Genomic DNA, 24,776 nt, shown 5'->3' on the forward strand with positions numbered 1-24,776 from the left:
CTTTTGCCACTGTCTACTGGCATAATTTACCAATAAACTTAACATTAGAGGAAAGAGATCTGGGTTTGGTCACTCAAAAGGAAAGCAGTTCTTTGGAGTTACATAAAATTTTAAAATTTGGAGTTTCATTAAAAAAAGAAGAAGAAGACTGTATTATCATAAAAGTCTGTAAATCTGTGCCTACAAATTAACCAAGTGAGAAACTGGTCAGATCATCAGAATGAAGGCTTCTACTCTGGTGGGGCAGGGGGTAATGAGGTAGAAGCAGGATCATGTAAAATGTCTTACTTCCCAATTTAAACTGCAGATAAGACCAGAAAAGAATTATGAACCAACCCTCTGAATTGGGGCACCTGGGTGGCTCAGTCGTTAAGCATCTGCCTTTGGCTCAGGTCACAGACCCAGGGTCCTGGGATCCAGCCTCACATGGAGATGGGGTGTTGGGAGGGGGGAGGTCCCTGCTCAGCAGAGAGCCTGCTTTTCCCTCTCCAGGTTCCCCCTTCTTGTGTTCCCTCTCTCGCTGTCTCTGTCAAATAAATAAATAAAATCTTTAAAAATAAAAATTATGGGGAGGCGCCTGGGTGGCTCAGTCATTAACCATCTGCCTTTGGCTCAGGTCATGATCCCAGGGTCCTGGGATGGACCCCTGAGCCAGGCTCCCTGCTCAATGGAAGCCTGCTTCTCCCTCTCCCACTCCCCCTGCTTATGTTCCCTCTCTCGTTGTCTCTCTGTCAAACAAATAAATAAAATCTTAAAAAAAAAAAATTATGAACCCTCTGAATCACTGATAAAAATTGCTTAAAAAAATTCTTTTTAATTTAAAATTTTTTAAAACTCTCCAGCAGGGGCACCTGGGTGGCTCAGTGGGTTGGGGCCTCTGCCTTCGGCTCAGGTCATGATCCCAGGGTTCTGGGATGGAGCCCCACGTCGGGCTCTCTGCTCAGCGGGGAGCCTGCTTCCTCCTCTCTCTCTGCCTGCCTCTCTGCCTACTTGCAATCTCTATCTGTCAAATAAATAAATAAAATCTTTAAAAAAAATAAAAAAAATAAAAAAAAATAAAAATCTCCAGCAATTTCAAAGTCAGTCAATCAAGGAACACTCAAGGAATCAGAGGTCACAAAGGGCACCTGAAGTCTCGTGCCTGAAACTTGCTCTCCATAGGGTAAGGCCAAATGCAGCTATGGATCCATAAGTCTCACGTGATGGAGGGGCCCTGTATAGAGCCAATGGATGAGAAAGTGCACAGTTTCCTTTGTGGACTACCTGTGCGAAGCGGAAGAGTAGTCACGGGGCCAGCCCAACAGTGTCTGCATGGTTTCCCACACAAGGCTGAGAAAAGAGTTTCTAAGAGCTAACAAACAGCTACAAACAACCTAAACATTTATCAGTAGGGAGCAGTCAAATAAATTATCATGCCTCCATAAAACAGAATCGTCTACTAGGCCCACTGGAATATGAGCCGGGCCTGCGTGTGCCTGGCAGGGGAAGTTCTGTGACATGCACAGCGGCGAAGAAGCTGGCTGCGGCGCACCAGGAAGAGCTGGAGCTCCAGAAGCGCCCACGCAAGCAAAGGCCTGTGACGGAGACCAGAGCACACACCCCAGGCTGGGACCGCGGCTGTCCCTCAGAGGGAACGAAGAACAGGAAGAGGAACAGGGGAAGGGATTTGCACATCTTTTACATATAATTGTGCTTTTTTTTTCAAGATTTTTTTTTTCATTTGAGAGAGAGACAATGTGCATGTGGGGGCTAGGCAGGGGGAAGGAGACGTAGAGGGAAAGAATGCCAAGCAGACTGTGTGCTGAGCGTGGAGCCCGACCACAGGGCTCGATCTCATGACCCCGAGATCATGACCTCAGCAGAAACCAAAGCCAGATGCTCAACTGACTTGAGGCACCCAGGCGCCCTGTGCATATTTATTTTAAAAGACAAATTAGGGGCGCCTGGGTGGCTCAGTGGTTAAAGCCGCTGCCTTCGGCTCAGGTCATGATCCCAGCGTCCTGGGATCGAGCCCCGCATCGGGCTCTCTGCTCGGCAGGGAGCCTGCTTCCTCCCTTCTCTCTCTGCCTGCCTCTCTGCCTACTTGTGATCTGTCTGTCAAATAAATAAATAAAATCTTTAAAAAAAAAAAAAAAAAAAAGACAAATTAAAAAAAAAAAAAAGAAAGAAAAAAGAATTCAGCACATACGACTACCTCACAGAGTATGCTATAAAATTTTATTAGGACAAAATAAACAAACAGACTCTGAAAAGTTGTGCATAAATTTTAGGTGTAAAGTATTTCTGTTGCTGAAAAGAGGAGGTGCTTATTTGTTGATCTGAATTTCCAGCCTTCTGACTTCAAGTGCACACCCCTTACATTTGGAGATTTCACATACATCTCCGCACAACTGTATCACAGACAGAAAACTGGTTCTTCGCACCAGTTAAAAGGCATGAGAAGTAGAGGAATATGTAAGAAGTACCTGCGGGTCCTTTCAGGAACTGGAAAAAAGAGAGCTTACCTGTTTGGTTTATTTCAATCCGAGAACCATTAGTTATTTTGTCCAACAGCCTTATGAAGCTGGCTTCAAAGTCTGTAGGGAAAAGAGAAAACAGACCGGCTTCAGGGCAGGTCACCATTTCCAGATCACACGTGTGATCCAGGAGCTGCGGTGGAAGATACGTGACTCCCTGCCTCACGCCCAGGTTCTTGTCGGGACCGGGGTGGGACCACTGGTCGAGGTAACCAAAGCAGCTGGAAAGCACTGGCTGGCACACATATGTCTGGCAGAACCATTAGGAACAATTCAGCTGTCATATTCCACAACAAACAGCAACTCTACCACCAATCTGATGGGGTATTAATTTCAGCAGCCTAACACCCATAAAGACCGGCTCTTCTGACCTCAGGGGTGTGTGCCAAACAAGGGAGAAATAGCAGCATTTTAAAGTCAATTTCTTATTTGTTCTAGAATACCTGAGAGGGCAGATGAAATTGGAGGTCACTCCTCAGTCTCAGAAGCAGTAAGAGGTCACTGTCTCCCCCACTCAACTCTGTCCCTTCTCCCTTCTGCCACCTCACTCATCTAGAGCTATCTGACCAGTACAGCTTTTAATTTTGTTCCAAAGGTCCTTGAATGTACAGTATTATTACCACCTTCTTTTTAATGCCTGAAAACAGACTGGAAGAAAAAACACCGCGTGTTAATGAACAGATTTCTCTTCATGGCAGGACTTTATGTGAATTTAATTTTCTTGTTTAAATTCTCATGTACAAATTTGCTTCAATTGCTTTTATAGACAGATTGTTATCCCAAACATAAAAGCTGGTCACTATTTAGAAGGGGGGTGGATAGAAAGGGAGGAAAAGGATTTTAAATGTGAACTATGAGAGGAGAAAGAGAGAAGACTCAGGCAGGAGAATATGTCCTGTGGCCTTCCCCTGAGCGGACCTCACACACACACTCACACACAGACACTCACGCTCACTCCCTCCCTGTCTAGCATCAACCTCTTGCCCGGGAACAAGGGGAGGAAGACCAGCTCTTCTGCACTGAAGGCGGTGTGACCACCTGGCGGTTTAGGCAGTTTTCCAAGCCTGTAATAAACCAGCAGGATGTTTCCCGCGCAGACCGCAGCAGTCACCTGAACTGATCCCACAGGGTGAGCACATTGACTAAGCAACGCTCATCCCCCTGTTCCCTTACTGAGCGCTGCCCCACAGCTGTCACGGTCGATGCTGCCCTCTGTGCAGACCACACTGGACTAGCAGTCAGAGAAAATCCAGGAAGTCCTGAAACAAGGAAGAGCGAAGAGCGAAGAGCGGCTGCTTTCACCAGGGGGGCCGTCAGGCTTCCCGTGCAGCCATTCTCTCTCCTAATCCTCAAAGCCCCAGGGCAGGGAGTGCCGTTACCATTTTATAGAAGGCTGAGGCCCGAGCATGACACTGGCACCACGACAGAGCTGGGGGCTGAGGCCAAGCCCATGCTTCTGCAGAGTCCGTGCTCCTAACCATACCCCGACACCAGTTTGCCGAACTCCATTTAATCTTCCAGCCTCAACCACCTCCTCTAGAAGATCACGGAACCTTTTAAGTGCAGGCAGTGATCTACTGCAGAATCCTGCAGACCATTTAAAAGTATACTATTTTTAATGAAATTAGAACAGAATAAACCATGTCAGAGTTAACCATACATAGGGCACTGTTCCTGAAACCTCACTGGGTTTTATAATCCCCTGCATGTGAACTTGGTTGTGGTGTTAAGTAGCATCACAAAAGTTTGAAAGTAACTCAACTACACAATTGTTTCCATGGCCTCTGGATACAGAATATTCTGTTAAAAAAAAAAAAATTAGGCAGGGGGAGGAGTCAAGATGGCAGAGGAGTAGCAGGCTGAGATGATATCAGGTCGCAGGAGTTCAGCTAGATAGTTATCAAACCATTGCAAACACCAACAAATCCAACAGGATATCAAAGAGAAGAGGAGCAGCAATTCTAGAAACGGAAAAATCGACCACTTTCTGAAAGGTAGGACTTGCGGAGAAGTGAATCTGAAGTGTCAGGAAAATAGGCCGCAGGGTGGAGGGGCCGGTTCCTGGCAAGTTCAGAGCAACGGAGCACAAAATTCAAACATTTAAAAGTCTGCTCCACTGAGGGTCATCACTCCAGGGGCTAAGTGGGGGTGGAGCCCTCTCGGGGACAGCATGGTCTCAGGTCCCGCGGGGTCACAGAAGGATCAGGGGTGTCTGAGTGTCGCAGAGCTCGCAGGTTTAGAGCGGGGAAGCCAACTACAGAGACAGAGCCAAGGAGTGTCAGCTCAGGTGATCCCTGGCACAGTCGGGCCACTGCTCTTTGAGCAGGGACCCCACAAGTGGCAGATCGGGGGGAGACCCGCCCCCCCGGAAGTGCAGAGCAGCAGGAATCTGCTGGGTTTGGAGACTCCAAACAGGGCTGTATGCCAGAGACAGAAACACTGGGTCACAGGTGGGGTGAGTCGGAGTGCTGCTGGAGACCAGGGAGACAGGTTTTCTCCGAGGGCGCACTGAGCAGTGGGGCCCCCGAGCTCTTGGCTCCTACAGGCCGGAGATTGGGAGGCCACCATTTTCACTCCGGTCCTCCAGAACTGGACAGAAAGTGACAAAAGCTCCTGAGAACCCAGCAGATTACTTAGCCTGGTCTCGGCAAGGGTGGTACAATTCTGCCTTGGGCAAAGACACTTGAGAATCGCTACAACCAGCCCTTCCCCCCGAAGATCAGCAAGAACATCCAGCCAAGACCAAGCTCACTGATCAAGGAGAACATTACAATTCCAGAGGAGGAGAAAGCAAAGCATCAAATTCTCCCCATGATTCTTTAGTCTTGCAAAGTTAATTAAATCTTTTTAATTTTATTTTTTTCTTATACTGATTTTTTTAAGATTTTTTAAAGATTTTATTTATTTATTTGACAGACAGAGATCACAAGTAGGCAGAGAGGCAGGCAGAGAGACAGGAGAAAGCAGGCTCTCCACGGAGCAGAGAGCCCGATGCAGGGCTTGATCCCAGGACCCTGGGATCATGACCTGAGCCGAAGGCAGAGGCTTTAACCCACTGAGACACCCAGGCGCCCCTTATACTAATTTTTTTTTAACTTTTACTCTTTCCTCTTTTAACGTTTTTTAACTAGTTTATCTCAACAATACCTTTCTTAAAAAAAAAATTTTTGAACCTTTATTATTATAGTCATATTTTATCTTTCATTGTATCTAACTTAATTTTTTGTATACATATAAGGTTTTTTCTTCTAAAAACTTTTGGGAGGGCACCTGGGTGGCTCAGTTGGTTGAGCAACTGCCTTCAGCTCAGGTCATGATCCGTGAGTCCCGGGATCAAGTCCCACATCGGGCTCCCAGTTCCATAGGGAGTCTGCTTCTCCCTCTGACCTTCTCCCCTCTCATGCTCTCTCTCTCAAATAAATAAATAAAATCTAGAAAAAAAAAGTGGTTTTTTTTTTTTAACTTTTGGGATACAACTTCCTCTAATAGATCAAAATATACCCTAAATCTAGCACAAGGCTTTGTTCTAGTCTCCAGCCTGAGCAAATTCTCTCCACTATCTTTTTTATTCTTTTCCCAACCAACTTATCAACTCCTTTTTTAGAATTTTTAAAAATTTTCATCTTTATAGTCATATTGCATCCCTTAATCATGTTTACCCTTATTTTTGTATATATATGTAACTTTTTATTTCCTTAAAATTTTGGGAGGTAGTTTCTTCTAAGAGACCAAAATACACCCAAAATCAAGTGGGTGGCTCTGTTCTATTCACCAGTCTAATTTATATGTTTTCTTTAAATTTTTTTTTAAAATTGTTTTTTGGAACTTCTTTTTACACCTATTTTTTCCCAACAATTTGGGGTTTCTTCTGATTTGGTTAACGCACATTTTTCTGGGGTCCTTGCCATCCTTTTAGTATTTTATTCTCTCGCTCATATATTCTTATCTGGATAAAACGACAAGGCAGAAAAACTCACCACAAAAGAAAGAACAAGAGGCAGTACCAAAGGCTAGGGACCTAATCAATATGGACATTGATAATATGTCAGATCTAGAGTTCAGAATGACGATTCTCACGGTGCTAGCTGGGCTCCAAAAAGGCATGGAAGATATTAGAGAAACCCTGTCTGGAGAAATAAAAGCCCTTTCTGGAGAATAAAAGAACTAAAATCTAACAAAGCTGAAATCAAAATTATTAATGAGGTGCAATAAAAAATGGAGGCTCTTACTGCTAGGATAAATGAAGCAGAAGAGAGAATTAGTGATATAGAAGACCAAATGACAGAGAATAAAGAAGATGAGCAAAAGAGAAACAACTACTGGACTACGGGGGGAGAACTCGAGAGATAAGTGATACCATAAAATGAAACAATATTAGAATCAGAAGAAGAGGAGGAAGAAGGTATATTGGAGCGAATTATTGTAGAGAATTACCCTAATACGGCAAAGGGAACAAGCATCAAAATCCAGGAGGTGCAGAGAATCCCCCTCAAAATCAATAAAAATAGGGAACCTGGGTGGCTCAGTGGGTTGAAGCCTCTGCTTCACGGCTCGGGTCGTGATCCCAGGGTCCTGGGATCGAGTCCTGCATCGGGCTCTCTGCTCAGCAGGGAGCCTGCTTCCTCCTCTCTCTCTGCCTGCCTCTCTGCCTACTTGTGATCTCTGTCTGTCAAATAAATAAATAAAATCTTTAAACAAACAAACAAAAATCAAAAAAAATAGGTGCACATCCTGTCATCTAATAGTAAAACTTACAAGTCTTAGTGACAAAGAGAAAATCCTGAAAGCAGCCAGGGACAAGAAGTCTGTAACATACATTGGTAAAAATATTAAATTGGCAGCAGACATCCACAGAGACCTGGCAGGCCAGAAAGAACTAGCATGATATATTCAGAGCTCTAAATGAAAAAACAAGCAGCCAAGAATACTATATCCAGCTAGGCTACCATTGAAAATAGAAGGAGAGATAAAAAGCTTCCAGGACAAACCAGCTCTACAGGAAATATTGAAAGGGGTCCTCTAGGCAAAGAGAGACCCTAAAAGTAGTAGATCAGAAAGAAACAGAGACAATATACAGTAACAGTCACCTTACAGGCAATACAATGGCAATAAATTCATATCTCTCAATAGTTACCCTGAATGTAAATGGGCTAAATGCCCCAATCAAAAGACACGGGGTATGAGAATGGATAAAAAAACAAAACCCATCAATATGCTGCCTACAAGAAACTCATTTTAGACCCAAAGACACCTCCAGATTCAAAGTGAGGGGGTGGAAAACAATTTACCATGCTAATGGACATCAGAAGAAAGCTGGGGTGGCAATCCTTATATCAGAGCAATTAGATTTTAAGCCAAAGACTATACTAAGAGATGAGGAAGGACACTATATCATACTCAAAGGGTCTGTCCAACAAGAAGATCTAACACTTTTAAATATCTATGCCCCTAACATGGGCACAGCCAACTATATAAACCAATTAATAACAAAATCAAAGAAACAAATAGACAATAATACAATAATAGTAGGAATTTTAACACCCACCTCACTGAAATGGACAGATCATCCAAGCAAAAGATCAACAAGGAAATAAAGGCCTTAAATGACACACTGGACCAGATGAACATCACAGATATATTCAGAACATTCCATCCCAAAGCAACAGAATACACATTCTTCTCTAGTGCACATGGAACATTCTCCAGAATAGATCACACCCTGGGTCACAAATCAGGTCTCATCCAGTACCAAAAGACTGGGATCATTCCCTGCATATTTTCAGACCACAATGCTCTGAAGCTAGAACTCAATCACAAGCGGAAAGTTGGAAAGAACCCAAATACATGGAAACTAAACAGCATCCTACTAAAGAATGAATGGGTCAACCAGGAAATTAAAGAATTGAAAAAATTCATGGAAACAAATGATAATGAAAACACAAACTGTTCAAAATCTGTGGGACACAGCAAAGGTGGTCCTTAGAGGAAAGTATATAGCAATACAAGCCTTTCTCAAGAAACAAGAAAGGTCTCAAGTACACAGTCTAAACTTATACCGAAAGGAGCTGGAGAAAGAACAAAGAAAGCCTAAACCCAGCAGGAGAAGAGAAATTATAATAAAGATCAGAGCAGAAATCAATGAAATAGAAACAAACAAACAAACAAAAAACCAACAGAAAAAATCAACAAAACTAGGAGCTGGTTCTTTGGAAGAATTAATAAGATTGATAAACCCCTGGCCAGACTTATCAAAAAGAAAAAAGAAAGGACCCACATTAATAAAATCATGAATGAAAGAGGAGAGATCACAACCAACACCAAAGAAATACAAACAATTATAAGAACATATTATGAGCAACTATATGCCAGCAAATTTGACAATTTGGAAGAAATGGATGCATTCCTAGAGACATATAAACTACCAAAACTGAACCAGGAAGAAACAGAAAACCTGAACAGACCCGTAACCAGTAAGGAGATTAAAGCAGTCATCAAAAATCTCCCAACAAACAAGAGCCCAGGGCCAGATGGCTTCCCAGGGGAATTCTACCAAGCATTTAAAGAAGAATTAATTCCTATTCTTCTGGAACTGTTCCAAAAAATAGAAATGGAAGAAAAACTTCCAAACTCATTTTATGAGGCCAGCATCACCTTGATCCCAAAACCAGACAAGGATCCCATCAAAAAAGAGAATTACAGACCAATATCCTTGATGAACACGGATACAAAAATTCTCACCAAAATACTAGCCAATAGGATCCAACAGTACATTAAAAGGATTATTCACAGGGCGCCTGGATGGCTCAGTGGGTTAAAGCCTCTGCCTTCAGCTCCAGTCATGATCCCAGGGTCCTGGGATCGAGCCCTGCATCGGGCTCTCTGCTCAGCAGGGAACCTGCTTCCTCCCCTCTCTCTCTTCCTGCCTCTCTGCCTACTTGTGATCTCTGTCTGTCAAATAAATAAATAAAATCTTTAAAAAAAAAAAAAAAGGATTATTCACCACAACCAAGTGGGATTTATTCCAGGGCTGCAAGGCTGGTTCAACATCTGAAAAAAAAAAAAAAATCAATGTGATACAATACATTAATAAAAGAAAGAACAAGAACCATATGATACTGTCAACAGATGCTGAGAAAGCATTTGACAAAGTACCCCATCCTTTCCTGATCAAAACTCTTCAAAGTGTAGGGATAGAGGGCACATATCTCAGTATCATCAAAGCCATCTCTGAAAAACCCACAGCGAATATCAATCTCAATGGGGAAAAACTGAGAGCTTTTCCCCTAAGGCCAGGAACACGGAAAGGATGTCCACTATCATCACTGCTATTCAACACAGTACTAGAAGTCCTAACCTCAGCAATCAGGCAACAAAACAAAATAAAAGGCATCCGAATCAGTAGATAAGAAGTCAAACTCTCACTCTTTGCAGATGATATGATACTTTATGTGGAAGACCCAAAAGACTGCACTCCAAATCTGCTAGAACTCATACAGGAACTCAGTAAAGTGTCAGGATATAAAATCAATGTACAGAAATCAGTTGCATTTCTATAAACCAACAACAAGACAGAAGAAAGAAAAATTAAGGAGTCGATCCCATTTACAATTGCACTCAAAATCATAAGATACCTAGAAATAAACCTAGCCAAAGAGGCAAAGAATCTGTACTCAAAAAACTATAAAGTACTCATGAAAGAAATTGAGGAAGACACAAAGAAATGGAAAAATGTTCTGTGCTCATGGATTGGAGGAACAAATATTGTGAAAATGTCTACGCTACCTAAAGCAATCTACACGTGTAATGCAATCCCTATCAAAATATCATCATTTTTTTTCAAAGAAATGGAACAAATAATCCTAAAATTTATATGGAACCAGAAAAGACGACCTCGAATAGCCAGAGGAATGTTGAAAAAGAAAGCCAAAGTCGGTGGCATCACAATTCCAGACTTCAAGCTCTATTACAAAGCTGTGTCATCATCAAGATAGTATGGTACTGGCACAAAAACAGACATATAGATCAATGGAACACATAGATCAGAGCCCAGAAATGGACCCTCAACTCTATGGTCAACTAATCTTTGACAAAGCAGGAAAGAATGTCCGATGGAAAAAAAGACAGTCTCTTCAACAAACGGTGTTGGGAAAATTGGACAGCCACATGCAGAAAAATGAAACTGGACCATTTCCTTACACCACACACAAAAATGGACTCAAAATGGATGAAAGACCTCAACGTGAGAAAGGAATCCATCAAAATCCTTGAGAAAAACACAGGCAGCAATCTTTTCGACTTCAGCCACAACAACTTCTTCCTAGAAACATCGCCAAAGGCAACAGAAGCAAGGGCAAAAATGAACTACTGGGATTCATCAAGATCAAAAGCTTTTGCACAGCAAAGGAAACAGTCAACAAAACCAAAAGACAACTGACAGAATGGGAGAAGATATTTGCAAATGAGATACCAGATAAAGAGCTAGTATCCAAAATCTATAACGAACTTATCATACTCAACATCCAAAGAACAAATAATACAATCAAGAAATGGGCAGAAGACATGAACAGACATTTCTGCAAAGAAGACATCCAGATGGCTATGGACAAAGGAAAAAGTGCTCCACATCACTCAGCATCAGGGAAATACAAATCAAAACCACAATGAGATACCACCTCACACCAGTCAGAATGACTAAAATTAACAAGTCAGGAAACGACAGATGCTGGCGAGGATGTGGAGAAAGGGGAATCCTCCTACACTGTTGGTGGGAATACAAGCTGGTGCAGCCACTCTGGAAAACAGTATGGAGGTGCCTCAAAAAGTTGAAAATACAGCTACCCTACGTACGACCCAGCAATCACACTACTGGGTTATTTACCCTAAAGATACAAATGTAGTGATCCAAAGGGGCACATGCACCTGAATGTTTATAGCAGCAATGTCCACAATAGGCAAACTATGGAAAGAACCTAGATGTCCATCAACAGATGAATGGATAAAGAAGATGTGTTGTGTATATATATACAGTGGAATACTATGCAGCCATCAAAAGAAATGAAATTTTGCCATTTGCAGTGACGTGGATGGAACTAGAAGGTATTACGCTGAGCAAAATAAGTCCATCAGAGAGACAATTATCATATGATCTTCCTGATATGAGGAATTTGAGAGACAACATGGGGGGTTTGGGCGGTAGGGAAGAAAGAAATGAAACAAGATGCGATCGGGAGGGAGACAAACCATAAGAGACTCTTAATCTCAGGATACAAACTGAAGGTTGCTGGGGGGAGGGGGTGAGGGAGAGGGTGGTGGGGTTACGGACATAGGGGAGGGTATGTGCTATGGTGAGTGCTGTGAAGTGTGCAAACCTGACGATTCACAGTCCTGTATTCCTGGGGCTAATAATACATTATATGTTAATAAAAAAATAAAAATTTTTTTAAAAATCAGGCATGATCCAGACCACAGTGCCACTTTCCACCTATCTTTCTAGCAAATGTCATGGGCTCTGCACAAAAAAAGGAAAACTCTCGATTTGCTCAAGCTTTTGAAGTGGCTAAAGGGAGAGAGGAACAGACATTTATGAATAAAGTCCATGATTAAACTCCATAACTAAAACAGTTTAGGAAAGAAAAAAACAAAACAAAAATAAAGAATCTTAGAATTTTTTTTCTTCTGCAATCCACAGGGGCACTTAAGCATGAACACAGTTAGTTAAAAATGCCTAGCAGAGGAACACAGCAGGAACGGAATAGACACATAAAGAGAACTCCAGGCTGGACCATCCCCTGGTCACAGCAAATGGGTGATTCAGAATCAGTACTTCAAAGAACCAACCAGAGTTAGTTCCAGAATCCTGGCAACAGTGAAGACACAGCTCCATCACGTGGCATGAAAAAGATTTCAAATTCACCTAATAATATAGTAAGACTGATGTCCCCAAACTTCATTAAGACAAGATGTGTGGATTCCTTACCCATTCACTTCCCACACATCCTCTTGGACTCTTCCTCCTCAAGACCACCCCTGGGGTACAGAAGGTCAGATTATCTAAAAACACCAGGGGAAAACATCCAAAACCAGGCACAATTTTACTGCACTGTTGAGGAATACATAATTGGGTCATAAAGCTCTAAAGACAATCAACACAAATACTATATTAGTCAGGAAAGTGGCTACCAGCAGGGGCAGAGGAGGGAGTCGTAGCCAGAGTAGGCCCCGTAGGTACAAGAGTGTTCTACTTCCTGACTCAGGTGGGGTCACACAGGTGCTCATTTTACAATCTTTTAAGCACGACTTTTATGTTTCATGCATTTTTTATGTTACTGTATTTATCATGTTTTAGCAGTTTACACTATTAGACCCTTCAATCTGAGCTTTCCTTAAAGACTGCCTCCTTAAATGTCTAATGCACTTTCCTCCACAGCCCCCCAAGAAGTGAGCTCATCCCTTCCGTAACTCTGTAACACAACACCTGACCCATTCCTCACTAAGAAAGGCAAACTATGTCTCAAACAAGGGCAGTGAAGGAAAGAATACAAGCTAAAGACCTACACTTTTTTTTTTATTTTTAAAGATTTTATTTATTTATTTATTTGACAGAGACACAGCAAGAGAAGGAAACACAAGCAGGGGGAGTGGGAGAGGGAGAAGCAGGCTTCCTGCTGGGCAGGGAGCCCGATGTGGGGCTCCATCCCAGGACCCTGGGATCATGACCTCAGCCAACGGCAGACACTTAATGAATGAGCCACCCAGGCACCCAAGACCTACACCTTTAAATAAGGAACAAATCTCAATCAACACATTTTTAGCTTCAAAGTATCATAACAATTTCAGTATCTAGAAACAATAAGTGTGTTAAAATAAATTTCTAATACTATATACATGTCACATATAAATGTTAGATGTACAGATATTAGATATACATCAGAACAATTTGTAGCCTTAAAATTAATGAGGAGAATTCTTATGTACTGATATAAGTCACCTCCATGATATGTTGAGTGAAATTAAAAAGAAAAATGTGCATATGTATTTTCTTTTTTTTAAGGATTTTATTTATTTGAGAGTAAGAGAGTAAGCAAAAGTGGCGGGAGGGGTAGAGGGAGAAGCAGACTCCCTGCTGAGTGGGGTGCACAATGTGGGGCTTGATCCCGGGACTAGGGGATCATGACCTGAGCCAAAGGCAGACGCTTAACCAGCTAACCAACTTAGCCACCCAGGCGCCCCTGTATTTGCTTGTTTGTGGAAAAAAGGGCCCTGAGAAGAAACTCAACAGACTAGTAATACTGACTGCTTCATGGGAAAGGGAGGATGGAAAAGAGAAAGAGACACAATTCATAAACCCTTTTTGTTCCTTCTGATTTTCACACCATGTGTGTTTTTTTAAAATACATGAAATTTATATTAGAAAAAATATAAATAAAGGCACTATAACACAATTTAAATAGCAAAGAAAACTGCTCTCATTAAATAGCCTGTGAAAGATCCTTATGATACTCTAAAGACATTAAAAATATTTTAAAATAGGGGCACCTGGGTGTTAAGCATCTGCCTTTGGCTCAGGTCATGATCCCAGGGTCCTGGGATGGAGCCCTGCATAGGGCTCCCTGCTCCTCCCTTTCCCTCTCCCCCTGCTTGTATTCCCTCTCTTGCTGTGTCTGTCAAATAAAAAAAACCTTTTTTAAAAATTTAAATAGTTATTTAATTACATGAGAAATGCTCATATTAAGGAAAAAATTTAAAATATACACAATGTGATTTTAATTTCTTTACAGAAGTACCTAAGAAATAAGACAAATAGGAATAGAAGGGAACTTACTCATTGATGAAAACATCTGATGATGAAAACATGATGAAAAAAACCAAAAACAACGTACAGCTAACATTACACTTAGCACCAAAACACTGGACACTTTCTCCCTAAGAGAAGGAACGAGGCAAGGCAGTTTGCTCTCGTCGCATACTTAGCATGGTACTAAAAGTTCTAGCCAATGCGGCAAGGAGAAGGGAATACAAGACAAAAAGTTTGGAAAGGAGAAATAATACTATTCCTTTTTACAGATGATGTTATTATCTACATAGAGAATCCCAAAGAATGTACAAAAAGACACCTAGAGCTAATAAGTATATTCAGCATAGGTAGAGGATAAACATGTTCCCAAAAATGAACTGTACTTCTATATACTAGCATTGGAGACCGACATTAAAAATACTATACCACTGACAATTGCTAGAAAAAGTAAAATATTTATGTGTAAACCTAACAAAGTGTTTACAGGACTTGTATGCTAGAAACTACACAATGCTGGTGAAAGAAAGTAAAGAAGATCCAAATAAATGGAGATATATACTATGTTTATGGCTTAGAGGACTCAGTAAAGATGACAATTCTCCCCAAATTGACATATATGTTTAACACAGTTTCTGTCAAAATCTTAGGAATTTTTGTGTCGATAAAGACAAAATTATTCTAAAATTTATGCAGAAAGGCAAAGTAATCAGGACAGCTAAAACAATCACAAAAAGTAAGAATAAAGCTGAAGGTATCAATCTACACAATTATAGGTACAATAATCAAGTCTGTGGTACTGGCAAGGGGACAGACATATGGATCAGGGGAACCAAAGAAAAGTCCCAGAAAGAGACCCACACAAATGTGCCCAACTGATTTTTTACAAAGGTACAAAAGCAATTTGATGGAAGAAATGGCCTTTCAAGAAATGGTGCTGGAGCAGTCATACAAAGTCAAATGTGAAACTATAACACCTTCAGAAAACAACACTGAAAATCTTCAAAATCTGAAACTAGGCAAAGAGATCTTAGACTCAACACCAAAAGCACAAGCCATAAAAGACAAATTTGATAAATTATATTTCATTAAAAGTATAATCTTTTGCTCTGCAAAAAGACCATGTTAAGGGAACGACAAGACTGGGGGCGCCTGGCTGGCTCAGCTGGTAGAACAGGTGACTCTTGATTTCAGAGTCATGAGTTCAAGCCCCATGCTGGGCATGGAGCTTACTTAAAAAAGAGAGAGAGAGAACATGAAAAGACAAGCTTTAGTGTGTGATCCAGTATCAGCCATCCACATGTCTGACACGAAAGGACCAGAACACATAAAGAACTCTCAAAACTTAAGCTTAAAAACAATCCTAGTAGGCAGTGAACAAAAGATGTCAGAGGAGGTGGTGCTGATGGCAAACAGGCAGAGGGAAGGATGTTGGCCTTCATCAGGCATTAGGAATATGCAAATTAAACAAGACAGTACAATCAGGACAGCTAAAACTAGAAACGCTGCGCACGGCGGTCGGAGGGCACGAGGAGCAGCCCAGGCGCAGCACAAAGCACAGAGGCTGCAAGCCCAGAGGAAGCACCCCCCAGCCTGGGACCGGTCCTCCGTGGAGTTCTTCCTCCTGCCTCTCAACGTGAACATCCTACTCGGACTCCTCGGGCTCCTGCAGTGACTCCTCTGGTGACAGCCACCTGCTGCAGCCTGAGGCCTGCATCCCCTAGTTGTGGCTTGCCTACGCTTCCTGTGCCCCCGGCCACCCCGCATGGAGGCCTGGGTCAGGCCCAGGCTGCGGTGGGCACCGTCCCGGCATGGTCCCCGCCCCCAGCGGTGCAGGTGCCCACGCGGCAACTGCCTTGTCTGGCCTGCAGCTCCTTGCGGCACCCCAGGTGTGTGAGGAATGCCACTCAGAGCACAGTGGGCCGTGGGCTCCACCCTCTCCTGGGGGGACGGGAGGGCACTCCTGAGTTTCCTGTTCCTCCTCTGAGCCCAGGCCATACTCAACCGGTGTTCTGGTGGTAGTTCACCGCCTCCCTCTTCTTTCTGAAGGCCATCAGTGGCCTTCACATTGTTAGCATCACCCACCCCTGGCAACAACCAAGGAAATTTTAGCCCGTCCCCCCAAATCGGAGAATATCACGTTCTACAAGAAAGTGTTATCAAGATGGGGCTTTTCCAAAATGTGACATCTGGTGGGGACAGGGGTGGGACAGTAACCTTGAGCTGCTGCCTGTTAGCCAATAACCTTGGGACTAATCCAGAAACAGCCCAGCAGACTCTGCAGGGCCAGAGACAGGGCCAGAGGCCAGGAGGGTGCCTCAGTGCCACCCGCTGCACGGGCTTAGCCAAGTTATTAAAATGTTGATTTTAGAAAAAGTAACACATTTTAAAGCCCATAGGGAAAAAAAAAGTGACACCACCAAATGTTGGCAAGGGTGTAGAGAACCTGAATCACTTACACATTGCTGGTGGGAATATAAAATGGTAAGACCACACTGGAAAACACTTCGGCAGTTTCCTAAGTATTCAAACTCCATACAGCCCAGCGCCTATACTCCTGGGCATTTATCCAAAGGAAAGACTTATGTTCACATAAAAACCTGTACACAAATGTTTACGGGAGCTTTATTCATAATGGCAAAAAAAAAAAGGAAACAATCCAGGTGTCTTTCAACAGGTGAATGGTTAAAAAAAACTAATACTTTCATACCATAGGATACTGTTCAGCAATAAAAAAGAAAAAACCTGAGAAAAACTGAGATCTTCAGAAGATCATGCTGAATGAAAAACGTCCACTGCAAAAAGTTACTTACTATATGATTCCACTTATATTCTTCGAATGACAAAATTATAGGAATGGAGGACAGATTAGTGATTGCCGAGGGTTAAGGAGCTGGTGGTGTGAGGAAGACGATGGTGTGGCTGAGAAAGGGCAAACTGAGGAAGACCCGTGGTAACGGAGGCTCATACCTTCACTCTCATCCCTGTCCGTTTCCTGGCTGTGACATTCTACTACAGTTTTTCCAGATGTTCCATGGGGAGGAGGGGATTGTGTGAAGTGTAGACAGGCTTTCTCAGTATTATTTATTACAACTTCATGTGAATCCACAACTATCTCAAAATTAAAAGCTTACTTAAAAAAAAAAAAAGACGGTGCACGGTTCCATCTGGAATAGTATTTTATAGCTTCCAAGCAACAGCAGATCTGAAGGCAAACAATTAGGATTCCTGGCATCTGTCTTTCAAAAAGGAGTATCTCATTTTGGGTACCCAATAATCAACATATGATAGCAAACTAACGGTCAACAGAGGCACAAGAGGGCAGGTTCCCAATCCACGAGACAATATTCAATCAACTATCCTTGATAGGGCCATCAGGCTTCCCCAACTCTAGTTACTGATCAGTAACTCTGAGTCTCAGCCGGATTGAAACAAAATACAGGTGCATCCATGCAGTATAGTAAGAAATGTATTTGGCCCTTGTCCCCGATTTCTGGCAGAGAGCTCCTAAAATCCTTGGAAGTTCCAAAATAATAGGAGGGTCTCCTAAAACTTATTCCTAAGAAGCCCCTTTCGATTACACTGGAATTTATGCCGATGAGGTGACATCGGATGGGGTCCCTACACAACGTCAGGATGGGGCTGGTCACGAGAAACACCGAGTCATCAGCGGGCTGGAACTTTAAGCCCTACCTGCTGACCTTAAGGGAAGGAGGCTGCCTGGAGATTAAACCCTATTAAAACTCTTGCACAAGGAGAGAACTTCCAGGCCGGTGAATGAACATACATGTGAGAAGGGTGGTGCACACCCTGGTTCCAGAGGGCAGAAGCTTCTACTTCAGGACCCTGCAGGACCTGGCCCTATATACCTCTGAGTGTGTTCAACTGTACCTTCTATAATATCCTTTACAATAAACTGGTGAATACAGGTGTTTCCCTGAGCTTTGTAAGTCATTCTAGCAAATTAGCAGACCTGGGGAGGAGATGGTGGGAACCCCCAATTTATATAACCAGTGGGTCAGAAGTACAAGTGGCCTGAATTTGCAACTGGGATTTGTCCAAAGTGGGCAGCAGTCCTGTGGGACTGAGCCCTTACCCAGTGGGATCTACAGTCTCTCCATGCAGACAGCGTCAGAATGGAGTTCAGTCTGCAGTATACCCAGCCGGATCTCACTGAGAAATGAAGAACTGCTCTGTAGGGGGAAAAATCCCACACATCTGGGGTCAGAGGTATTGAGAGTAGAGGAGAAAGTTTTCCCTTACAATTCTCCTTCTAGAAGATACAATTTATGAACAGCAAGATTAAGCCCCAAAACAGCACACCAGTTCACGAAAAGATATTTTCCTTTCAAAGGACTCTACGTAGCATTTCCGCCACACATTTTAAGGAATTCTTTCGATTAAAACTCCACTTACCCCACCCTTTTCAGAATCTCATCCGCTGAAGCCATGTGTGGCACTCCCATGGGCCCACGTAACCCCTCTCTCCAATTTCACAGGCGAAGACAGTGAGGCTTGGTCACCAGACTGGCTCAGGGACAGGCAAGAGCGTTCCAACCGCTGAACCAGCGCTCCTGCCCAAGTCCATCTCTCCCTAGTCCCACTTTAAACAATTACCCTCATGGAATTCTTTCCATGTGGACCTCACCTTACCCATAAACTGTGAACTCAAACTAACCCTGCAAGACACAGTCCGCAGGAAATCCAGAGACAGGGGCGCTGCAGACAGCTGCTTTCGGGTATGACGAGGAACAGCCAAGTCCATTGCGCAGTTAAACGGGAGAACAAGCCCTCCGGGCGGGAGCCGGCTGCAGCCTCCTTCCAGCTCCGTCAACCCATGGACTTCAACACCCCCAGCTACCTCACCTAACTATGCCTTGGCTTTCTACCTGCAGGAACACAGAAGCAAAACAAAATATTTACTTCCTCCTCACAAACAGCAAGAGTAGAATGAAACATAATTGTTTGTGTTTCTCAGAATGAAGCAGAAACTATACATGTGGTTGTGTAATTAGTAAAAACCATTCTAGGATCATCTTTCTTAGGGATTCAAAATCTTCTCATTGCATACAATTGCTCTGCACTGGAAGGAGGCAGTTTTACTTAAGAGATCGGCTTGTTGGGGCACCTGGGTGGCTCAGTGGGTTAAAGCCTCTGCCTTTGGCTCAGGTCATGATCCCAGGGACCTGGGATCGAGCCCCACATAGGGCTCTCTGCTCCACGGGGAGCCTGCTTCCCTTCCTCTCTCTGCCTGCCTCTCTGCCTACTTGTGATCTCTGTCAAATAAATAAATAAAATCTTTAAAAAAAAGAGAGAGAGATCGGCTTGTTTGCCTGAAGTCACAGAGTGTGACTTGTGTCCCATCCCCTTCTGAATCCCTGTACAGCTTTCTTGGTCCATACACTATTCCCAACTACTAGAGATACGGGGAAAGAAAAGAAAACGCATAATAATTAAGTCTCATATGCCGGGGGTTTCAACATCCATGCTGTTGACATTCTGGGCAGTAGTCTTTGTGCGAGGGAGTTGTCTGGTGCACTACAGGATTTTTTTTTTTTTTTTTTTTTTTTTTTGCACTACAGGATGTTTAATGGTAACCCTGGGCTCTTACCCACAAGATGCCAGGAGCAGCCTTCCAGTTGTAACAACCAAAAATATCTCCAAAAACTGCCAAATGTCCCTGTGGGGAGCAGAACTGCCCTGGTTGAAAACCACTACATTATACATAATACACACAAATATTTGGAAGACATCACCCAAAAGGAAAACTTTAGACTGAAAAGAGAGGACAAAAAGAAGGCATAATTCTCTTTAAATATGTGAGGTTTCCATATAAAAGCAGGAACCAGGGCACCTGTGTGGCTCAGTCAGTTAAGCATCTGCCTTCAGCTCAGGTCATGATCCCAGAGTCCTGGGATCGAGTCCTGCATCAGGCTCCTTGTTCAGCGGGGAGCCTGCTTCTCCTTCTGCCTGCTCTGCCTGCTGCTTTCCCTGCTGTGCTCTCTCTCTCTCTGAGAAATAAATAAAATCTTTAAAAAAAGTTAAAATAATAATACAACCAGTTAATAACATTATTTTTAAAAGATTTATTTATTTTTTATATGAGAGAGAGACCGTGCACAAGGAGGGCAGGGGAGGGAGAAAACTCCCTGCTGAGCGCAGAGCCTGCCGAGCACTCAATCTCAGAACCCTGAGATCATGACCTGAGCTGAAAGCAAGAGTCGAACATTTAAAAGCCTGTTGTCTGTTTTAATGCTTATTCAATTATTAATTCAACACATTTTTTTAAGATTTTATTTATTTATTTGACAGACAGAGATCACAAGTATGCAGAGAGGCAGGCAGAGACAGAGAGGAGGAAGCAGGCTCCCTGCTGAGCAGAGAGCCTGATGTGGGGCTCGATCCCAGGACTCCGAGATCATGACCTGAGCCAAAGGCGGAGGCTTAACCCACTGAGCCACTCAGGCGCCCCAGCAAGAGTCAAACATTTAACCAAATGGTTCACCCAGGCACTCCCAAACCAGCTAACATTTGGATTTCCCGCAAGCCCGCCAATGTTCTGTGTACTTTAAGTATTATTTCATTTAATCTTTACAATAACCCAGTGAAGTTGGTAAGGTTGTCCTCACTTAATAGACGAAAAAAAAAAAAAAGCTGAGGCTCAGAAATGTTAAAGAATTTGCCCAAGGTCCAAGAGCTAATAGCAAAAGCAGAACCAAGACTCAAACCAAGGTCTAACTCTGAGATCAAGCTCGTAACCACCAAGCTACTACAACCACAACAAATTAAGGATTTTACCTCAACGTAATAAATAAAGAACTCTTTGACTCACAAGCTGTTCCTTTCAGCAACAGTCCACCACGGTATCCATCCGGACCACAAGCAGACCCAGAAAGTCTTCCTTTCTAACCCCCGGGAAGCCTCTGCCCTAGGTCCGTGGAGTCCCTCTGTAACATTCAGCTCTTCCTATTTGACGTTACTCAAGCTACTCTCTCAAGCACTTCCTACTCAGAAAGCTCCTCCAGAAGTGGGGCAACCGCTTCTCATGTTTACAGTCCCACAAAGGCTTGCACAAACTGGGGCTCAGTAACCTTTTCTGAACCACTGCCCCTGAAGCAAAAGGGCCCCACACCCCCCGCCCTCCAGAGCCCACACCAGGAGGAATGATTAAGCAAGGACCTTGGAGAGATGCAATTTTTATACTTAAGCTGAAGATTTTATTGGATATGCTCCGAGCTTTTTCCAATTCTCAGAATCTGAGTCAGAAAGGGAGAGATGACTGGGAGCACACCCCCCGGCTACATCTTCAACTCACTTGACTATGACCACATACCATGTAGCAGGGGCTACATGGATTTATACACATAAACATGTATGTGTGTTTATGTATATGTGTACATACACATACATGTATGTATAATTATGAATGCATATATATGCATACAAATATCTCTGTTTGCTCTTGAAGAAATTTTTTCTAAGATTTTATTTGTCAGAGAGAGAGAGAGCACACAAGCAGGGGGAGGAGGTGCAGGCAGAGGGAGAAGCAAGTTCCCTGCTGAGCAGGGAGCCTACTGCAGGACTCGATCCCAGGACCCTGGGATCATGACCCAAGCCAAAGGGAGACGCTTAACCATCTGAGCCACCCACGCCACCCTTTAGAAGAAATTAAGTGAACACCTACAAGATTTCTAAGGACTTGAAACCAGCACAAGAAGATCTAAATCAGGAGCCTGTTTTTTACCCCTTGATGTATTAATAAGGTAAGGGAAATAATGCTTCATGTAGGGCTCCCCATAAAATACCAACACAATCTGCCAATGAGCACAACCTCCCCCAAGCAGTGGAGCCTGGCATCCTTTCAGGGAAGTGCCAAGCAGCCAAACCCTCTTGGAAGAAATGAGAGTTTGCGTGTGTGGCAGTGAAGAGATGTTCACAAACAGTGGACGGCGGCGGGGAGGCGGGGGGTGGTGAAGCATCCTTCGGAACATTAAATATTAGTCTGGAGACCACCCGTCAAAAGAGAAACACTAAATTGTATCTTACAGGCACTAAATTTCCCACAGAAATCCCAGGTTTCCAGGCCAAAGTACTTATATTGTTTTAAAAAACAAACAACCAACCAAAAAAACCTATGCCCAGGGACACCTGGGTGGCTCAGTGGGTTAAAGCCTCTGCCTTCAGCTCAGGTCATGATCTCAGGGTCCTGGGATGGAGCCCCACATCTGGCTCTCTGCTCAGCAGGGGGCCTGCTTCCCCACCCCCTCTGCCTGCTTTTGATAGCTGTCAAATAAATAAATAAATAAATATTTAAAAAAACAAAACCAAAAACCAAAAACCTATGCCCACCGTTCACAGAGGTAGAAGCCTGTCTTAACCATATCTAGCTAATGGCAAATTCTCTACAGTAAACTGGAGGTGAAGGGGAGAGCTGGATGAGAATGCCACAGAGCAGAGCAATCAAGCAACTGCTTTGCCCAAGCCAGTTCAGAATAGGGACAATGTGGAGAGCACCCGGCAGACACCGTGCTAGGCGTCCCTCCTTACCTTCCTCAGTGTTTCTGAGAGGTAGGGAGAAGAATCATGCACCAACACAAGCCCTTCCCACGGTCACCAGGTAGGGAGGGTCTTTCTTTCCCAACCGGCTATCTCCATCAATGACATAGCATTTTCCCTTCATGGGCAACCAATCACCATTCAAGAGAGGCTGAGATGTAACCCTCCAGAACATGCATTCAGACAGATGACGAAACGGGCCGGCCACCTAGCACAGAACTCCGGGCCAAAGTAAACACTTCAACAGGACCGACAAAGCTTCCAAGCCCAAGCACAAACCCTCTCCTTCCATTTGCAGGTAGGTATTTCCTTATTTGATTCGAGTGAATCTCCCAATTTGGAATAACCAGACAGAAGCTTTCGAATGCATGCGTCTTATTTCAGAGGGCCAGTTTAAAACCGGCACCACTTAACTCGATGTGAGTTTAAACAGGGCCTATTTTTCCATCAATCCGCCTTTGTCGGGCAAAGCTTGGAAAACTGTAGTTTAACGCTTGTCACCAAATGTGACTAAAGTCAAGGCAATTAAGACCTATGATTTAAAGAAAAAAAAAAAATCATCACAAAGCTTCTGTCCCGCGCACATCCCAATTACGGCTAAAAACAAACAGAATTTTGATTTTTTTTTTCTTTAATCCACACCCAGGGAGAGGTGTGCGGGCGGCTGAGAAATCATGGGGACAGAGACAGCTGATGTCCCAGGGGGCAGCGGCTTCTGAGACGTGTTTTGGGACAGGGCACGGAACCAACCAGTGGTACTTTTCTCTCCAGTTCTCTCTCCATCTTCTATCTGCCCAATCGCCACATTTCGGTCCAGCAAAGTGCCTTTATGCTTTGAGAGGCTCGCGGCGTGAGCAAGAGGGACTGAAGGCAGGCGAGGGGGAGATGCCCGGGATTTGTTGCAACACGTAGCGCTGGAAAACGTGTAGCTGTTTACTAGCGGCGCCCCGGCGACGCCAGCGCAGCGCGCAGCAGAGCACACCCCTCGGGCCCGACCCCGCCTCCCCCCTCAGCCCCGGGCGCGCTCGGGCGTGGGGGCGACGCAGCGCTCGGCCTCCCCGACGCGCCCGCGGGACGCGCAGGCTCCCCGCGCACGGCCCCCAGGGCATCGGCGCCGCACTCCCGCGGCCCCCGCGCCCACCCCGCGCACTGCCCGCCCTGAGTTACCTCGGAGGCCCGGGTTGTCGTCTCTGGCCCGAATCTTTCGGATTTTGACGGGGCGCCCACTCAGGGTGGACAGGACCAGTCGCTGGCGCAAGAAGTTGCAGCCCGCGTAGCTGAGGCAGTGCGCCTGGGTCGCCATGTGCGCGCCCTCCGCAAAGGCGCGGGCGGCCGGGGCGCGGCGACTTCGGACGGGCGCGGGAGTCGCGACCCCGGCGGCGGCGGCGACAGCGGCGGTGGTGACCCGGGCTCTCTACCGTAAACCCCGCAGCCCCCGGCGCGTCCACGTGGTTTGGAACAGGAAGACGGAGAGACGAGACACCGGGTCAGAGGGGAGAGGGGCGGAGCCGGCAGCCGTCTCCCCGCCTCCCCACCCGACCGGGGACGGCTCCCGCGCCAGATCTCGCCGCTATTGGTCCGCGCAGGATCAGGGCGGTGCCCGCGAGATGTCGTCATTGGCTCGCGCTGGAGCTGGGCGGTGCCCGGGCCGCGCTGCCATTGGCCCGCGCTGGAGTGGGGCGGTGCTTGGGCCCCGGCAACAGCGCGCGGCGGGAGGAAGCGCGTGCGGGGGGCAGCTCGGGAGCCAAGCGCGGGAGCTCCCCTTCCCGGATAGTGTCTGTGCGTTCCCTCCACGCGTGGGGCCCGGGGGGCGACGGGCTGGGGTTGGTGCCTACTACATGCGCGGTACTTAGCCTCAGTACTTACGGCAAACCCTGGATGTACCTGGTATTAGCTCCCCCCGCCTTTTTCCT

General features: G+C 44.7%; 1 protein-coding gene across 7 annotated transcripts in view; it reads right to left on the reverse strand.

The window, feature by feature from the left end:
• The window catches only part of RCL1 (RNA terminal phosphate cyclase like 1), a 96,170-nt gene that overhangs the window by 40,043 nt on the left and 31,351 nt on the right, over positions 1-24,776 (reverse strand). Inside the window, exons 1-2 of one of the 7 annotated variants that reach the window (XR_013967726.1) lie at positions 24,031-24,323; positions 2,505-2,576 (exon numbers count right to left, since the gene is read on the reverse strand). Coding sequence is in view for 1 of the 7 variants with exons in the window: in XM_080819573.1 (XP_080675699.1) it covers positions 2,505-2,576; positions 24,031-24,166 (208 nt within the window). In the remaining 6 variants the exon portion in view is untranslated. Of the gene's footprint in view, positions 1-2,504; positions 2,577-21,139; positions 21,303-24,030; positions 24,337-24,776 lie in introns of those variants that run through there. The other 6 variants (XM_080819573.1, XM_080819574.1, XM_080819578.1 and 3 more) reach the window with 6 other exon arrangements.

This window comes from Martes martes (genome assembly GCF_963455335.1).
Source record: "Martes martes genome assembly, chromosome: 12".
In the NCBI taxonomy this organism is placed as follows: Eukaryota; Metazoa; Chordata; class Mammalia; order Carnivora; family Mustelidae; genus Martes; species Martes martes.